Source organism: Ornithodoros turicata, unplaced genomic scaffold (genome assembly GCF_037126465.1).
Source record: "Ornithodoros turicata isolate Travis unplaced genomic scaffold, ASM3712646v1 Chromosome32, whole genome shotgun sequence".
In the NCBI taxonomy this organism is placed as follows: Eukaryota; Metazoa; Arthropoda; class Arachnida; order Ixodida; family Argasidae; genus Ornithodoros; species Ornithodoros turicata.
Window position 1 is genome coordinate 1622650 of NW_026999357.1, and position 6147 is coordinate 1628796.

General features: G+C 54.9%; 1 protein-coding gene across 1 annotated transcript; it reads right to left on the reverse strand.

Annotated features, from left to right (window-relative positions):
• Nucleotides 1-4999: 4999 nt before the first annotated feature.
• Nucleotides 5000-5866, reverse strand: LOC135373809 (uncharacterized). The gene has a single exon (XM_064606876.1). The coding sequence runs from the start codon at nucleotides 5864-5866 to the stop codon at nucleotides 5000-5002; it is 867 nt and encodes a 288-aa protein (XP_064462946.1).
• Nucleotides 5867-6147: the final 281 nt, after the last annotated feature.

The following is a 6147-nucleotide window of genomic DNA, read 5'->3' on the forward strand; positions in this document are numbered from 1 at the left end:
TGATCTTCAACTAAACTTCTTCTCTCCACTCTATCTCTATCTGTTTTTTTTTCTTTTTTATGGACTCTCGTAGTGCACAACGCTCGGGTGGTCTAGGACACGAGTTAGATGCTCCCCAATTAGTGTGGTGGCTCCCTGGAGGGCGCTCATTAATGGGGGTCCCAATTAGCTCTAATTGCTAATTAAACGTGTCCAGAAGCCTTCTAGCGTTGTGCACTATGAGAGTCCATCCCATACTACTGCAATCTACACTGATGGGACCAAAGTAAGTAGTGGTGTGGCGGCCGTTGCCCTTGAAGGTGATTCTATTATGAATGCACGCCTGAACACGAGCGCCACCTTTTTCACCGCAGAGCTTTACTCGATTCTCCTGGCTCTGCGGCATATTCAGCAAGGCGACCTTGAAAATTCAGTTATTTACTCGGATTCGCTGAGCTCTGTCCGTGCGCTGCTTTCATGCTATGACAGCAAGAATCACCTCGTCAAGCTAGTACGAGTGCTTGCGACTCAACTATGTTCCCGAGGCTTTTCATTCTGTCTCTGCTGGGTCCCCAGCCACACTGGTGTCCCGGGGAATGAACGAGCCGACCGTGAAGCTCGGCGAGCGTTGGCACAAGGGGAGTCGGATCTAGGACTACCCTACCAAGACATCCTGCCAGTATTAAAGAGAGCTGTCTGCACACAAAGGCAGCAGGAGCGGGACATGGAAGAAAATAACAAGCTACACGTCACACAGCCACACGTATCCCCCTCGCATTGGACTGAACACATCAACAGATCCTCCGAAGTTCTTTACGCGAGATTGAGGATTGGGCACATATGGCTCACGCATCACCACCTACTCAGAAGTCAGGATCCGCCAGCTTGCGCGCACTGCGGTGACAGCTTGACTGTCTTGCACGTACTGGCATCCTGCCCTCACTTCGAACACCAACGCCAACAGTATTTCACCGCATTCTACAGATACCATGTCCCACTCCACCCAGCCCTTCTACTGGGTGACACTCCTCTTGTGCCGTTTGATAATGTCATCCAATTTTTGACTATGTGTGCGCTGCTAAGTCAGATGTAGATGTTAAGCATTGCTCAGCTTTTGTCCAATATCGCCGAACTTTTCATGTACATATCTCATCCTGGATCACCTCATCGCTCACACTTTTAGATAGCTTTTAACTGCCATACTCACTTGTTATCGTCATTCTCCTCTCTCTCCTATCCTGGTCCATCTCATCGCTATTACCTGTAGATAGCTTTTAACTACCACACACACTCCCTCTCACATCATCTCTCCCATAATCATCTCACACCACCACACACTCACCATAGTTTTGGCGCTCGATGGCCTTTGCTGCCTTTGTGTCATTAAACTCATAGTCTCTTTCTCTCTCTCATTCTTTTCGGCTGTGGTTCGAGTCACGCAGGCTCCTCCTCATGGCGTGCGTCATATATGTCACGTGAGGAGAGAAAGAGAGAGCAAGGAATGGGAGGGAATGGCGGGAAGTCCGAAGACGAGGAAGTCAGATTGGTATGTGCCCGGCGGCAGAACTGTTGGCAAGTAGGGCAAATTATGCGACTTCTTTGGGAGTTCTAACTTCGAAAAAGGAATTAAGAGCGGTTATATGTACGCAGACCGTCAGACTGAGAACAGGATAAACATTCACTTAAATGCTCCGTTGAAACAGCGCTTCCAGCATCTTACGAACTATTATTTACGACGTTGCTGGCGTACCGCTGTCGGAGGCTTTTTGCCAATTCCCAGTAAACCATTCATATCCATAGGACATCCCCATAAGATCGCGAACGTCCTGAATATCTTGAAGGGACGAGACAGTAAGGGGGAGAGAACGTCTTTACTGGTCAAAGGCCGAACGTAGACTAAGCAACTGCAGTCAAGTCTCGCGCCTCTGTGTCGCAGGACGTCTTCGTCCTCTACACCACTCTCCCTCCCCCCTTTGAGTCCGGAAGCGCACTCTCTTAGAGAAGGCCCTCTTCGCAGCAGTGGGCGGAGGAAGGAGGCCAGGATCGGAGTCTGTAAATACAAAGGCGGGCTTGAGGCGGTCTAAGGTGACTGTGTCCAGGCGATCGCCGATTTTAAGTTTGAAGGTGGCCGGCCCACGCTCGATCACTTCATATGGTCCGTCGTAGGGCCGCTGCAGAGGCTTTCGGACAGCGTCATGGCGGAGGAAGACAAACTTGGTAGTCTGTAGTTCCTTGGGGATATATGTGGGTCGGGACGCGGAGGTCCTCGTAGCGGTGGGGCGGAGCTGTGCCATGCTTCGTCGCATGCGCTCGACGAATTCGACGGTGGGTTCAGCGTCGTGGGGTGAGGATGAAAAGAAATCTCCTGGTAAGCGCAGGGTGGTACCATAGAGCAGCTCCGCAGCGGTGCATCCTAGGTCATCGCGGATGACGGATCGGAAGCCAAGCAGGATAAATGGCAAATGCTGAGTCCAGTCGTTTGGTGACGGATAGGATCGGAGAGTGGCCTTAAGTTGGCGGTGACATCGTTCCACGAGTCCGTTCGCTGCGGGGTGGTACGCAGTCGTCCTGATATGCTTGGAGCCCAGAAGTGTAACCAGGCTCCGGAATAGACGGGATTCAAATTGCCTACCGCGGTCCGTGGTGAGCCTGAGCGGGGCGCCGTAACTTGAGAGCCAGGAAGACGCGAATGCGCGGGCCACTTGCTCAGCAGTGATGTCCGGCAGGGGCACGGCCTCGAGCCAGCGGGAGAACCTGTCGATCATGGTCAGTATGTACTTGTTGCCTTGGGAAGATGGTAATGGGCCAACAAGATCCAGATGAACATGATCAAATCTGGCGTCTGGCATGGGGAATTTGACGAGAGGACGAGTGGTATGACGATGTACTTTAGAAGCTTGGCAAGGGATGATGGATCGTACCCAGTTGCGCACGTCGGTTCGCATGTCGTGCCACACGTAACGAGAGGATATGAGGCGCTGCGAAGCACGGATGCCGGGGTGGGATAAGCTGGAGACGTTCGAAGATAGTGCGTCGTACGGATGCGGGGAGATAAACTCTGGGAGGGTTGGTGGAGACGTCGCACCAGAGTCGGACGTCTGAGTCAGGGAAGGGAACGCGTTCCAGCCGGAGTGAGTAGTCAGGGTGTGGAAGGCCAGCGAGTTCCGGGTCGCGCTCTTGAGCGCGCGCAAGCTCATTCAAGTCGATCAGATCAGGCACCGTCAGGGCATGCGTCTGTACAGCCCGAGACGGAGCGTCGGCGACAGTGTTGTCTTGTCCCTTTGTGTGCCGGACGTCAGCGGTGAATTCAAGCACGAAAGCGATATGTCGTATTTCCCTCGGTGATAACCCTGATCCAGCGGCACGGAAGGCTCCGACGAGTGGCTTGTGGTCGGTAAAAGGGAGAACTCGTGTCCTTCGACGAAGAAGCGGAAATACTTGACGGCCTCAAATGCCGCGAGTAGCTCCCGACCGAACGTGCTGTATTGCCGCTGCGTAGAGTTGAGGACTTTAGAAAAGAACGCCAGGGGGACCCAGGCACCGTTGACGTGCTGCTGAAGCACGGCGACGATGGCGACATTGAAGGCGTCAACCATGATGGAGGTGGGTGCAGAAGGATGGGGATGTGCGAGCATGGTGGTATCCGCCAGAAGGCCCTTCACCGTGCGAAAGGCTTCTGCAGCGTCGGGTGTCCAAATCAAATCTTCATTGGGGTCTGTCAGGTGGGCCAGCATGTCCGTTAGCGGTTGAAGTAGCGTGGCGCACCTGGGCAAGAAACGGCGGCAAAAATTGATGAGCCCCAGGAACTCCCGGAGGCGGCGGAGGGTGGTAGGCTGCGGAAATTCCTGGATTGCCTGGACCTTGGCTGGTAGTGGTCGTACGCCCTCTTTATCGACATGATGGCCAAGAAATTCTAAATGGTCTACTCCAAACTGGGATTTCGCGGCGTTGACAACTATGCCGTATTCAGAAAGGCGCGTGAAGAGTTGGTGGAGGTGGCGTTCATGCTCTTCGGGGTTCGCGGATGCCACAAGTAGGTCGTCTATGTATGCGTAAGCAAATGGCAGACCGCGAAGGACAGAGTCGACGAAACGCTGGAACGTTTGTGCCGCGTTCCGGAGGCCGAAGGGCATGCGGACGTATTCGTACAATCCAAACGGTGTAGTGATGGCTGTCTTGGGGATGCTGTCGGGGTCCATGGGAATTTGATGATGTGCCTTAATAAGGTCAAGCTTGGAGAAAATCGTCGCGCCGTGTAGATCCCGCCGCGTCGGGATGTGAGGGACGGGATACCGGTCGGGTCTTATAACACGGTTAAGCGCCCTGTAGTCTCCACAGGGCCGCCAGTCCCCGGTCTTCTTGGGGACCATGTGTAGTGGAGATGCCCATGTACTGGATGACGGTCTGACGATCCCCAGTTCAAGCATGCTTTCGAATTCTTTTTGTGCTACCGCGCGACGATCCGGCGGAAGGCGTCGAGGTCGGGCGAAAACAGGTGGACCGTCAGTCTCGATACAGTGTGTCACGCTGTGCTTGGGTTGGAGTCGTAGATTGCACGGCATCGTCAACGCAGGGTACTGGGCGAGGATGGCTTCGAACTTGTTCCTGGGAATGGGAGCAATCGCAGTAGGGATGCCAGCAGAAGGGTCGGCCGCAGTTCCGGTGATAGAACCCATTGTCACCGCGTCGATTAGACGGCGCTTGCGAACGTCGACGATGAGGTGAAAGTAGTTCAAGAAGTCCGCACCGAGAAGGGGGCGTACCACGTTCGCGACAACAAACGCCCATTTGAACTTGCGATGTAAACCGAAGTCTACCGTTACGGTGCGGTCGCCGAAGGATCGAATGGGTGAACCATTCGCAGCTTGTAGGAGGAGGCATGGGGAGCGCTTGGCACTGTCGCCGGGAAGTGGGGCACGGCGCTGATTTGAGCTCCGGTATCAACAAGAAAGCGGAGTCCGGAAAGTGTCGGTGATGTAGAACAGATGACTTTGCGCCGCGCGGGTTCCGTTCGTCGTCGCTAACGGGCGGCTGACCAGTTTCCCGCCCACTGGCAGGGCGGACGACATTGGCTGGCAGCTGCACCGAATTCGAGGTGATACCAGCAGAGAAGCGATTCCGGCGGTGGAGGTGACGGAGAACGGTAGGCGGCCGTGCCGCCTTGCGGCCGACTGCCGATGCGCCGTGGGGAGGGGGAACGACGGCGCGACCGGTCGGATCGTAGCTCCAGACGAAAGCTCTCAAGCGACTTCTCCAACGTCTGTAGCCGAGAATCCAGGTCGGGCTGGGCGTGGTGGGTGTGAGACGAGTGAACAGCCGCCACGGACGGGGACATATCTTCCGTGAGTTGGTCAGCCAACGCTGCGAGCTCCGTGAGTGACTTGGTCTGGGACACCGTGAGCAGGCTGCGCGCGGAGCGCGGCAGGCGTTGAAGGAACAATTCCCGCAAGCATTCTTCGTCGAACGAGCTTGCCTTGTCCGCAAGGAGCGCTTTCAATCGACGCAGGAGCTGAGATGGTTTGTCGTCGCCTAGCTCTTCTGTTGAGAGCAGCCGCTGAAGGCGCTGTGTCGTGCTTGCTTGGAGTCGCTGTAGCAGCTCCTGTTTGAGGTATTGGTAAGGAGTATCGGTCGGTGGGTTGGCCACTATGTCGGCAACTTCGCTTATGTCTCGCTCCGAAAGGGCCCGTATGGTCATGTGGTACTTCGTCGATTCGGAGCGAATACCTTTGAGTGCAAACTCTGACTCGGCTTGCGCAAACCAAAGGCGGACATTATTGGGCCAGAAGTCCGGTAGTCTGCCGGGCGCGGAGATTGCGGCTATGGGAGAAGCGGAGGCGTCGCCGTGATCCGAGGCAGACTGCCGTTGTGACGTAGCACTCGGGTCCATGTCCGGTGCTGTAGAGCTAGGAGTAGTGGTGTTTTGTTCGGGTCACCAACTTGAAGGGACGAGCCAGTAAGGGGGAGAGAACGTCTTTACTGGTCAAAGGCCGAACGTAGACTAAGGAACTGCGATCAAGTCTCGCGCCTCTGTGTCGCAGGACGTCTTCTTCCTCTACAATCTCGACAACCATGCGATATCTACTGGATGTCTCAGAACGACATTCGCGTTTCGGTTTTACCCAGTAAATAACAAATATCGTAGGTAGATCTGCAGGATATCGCATTTTG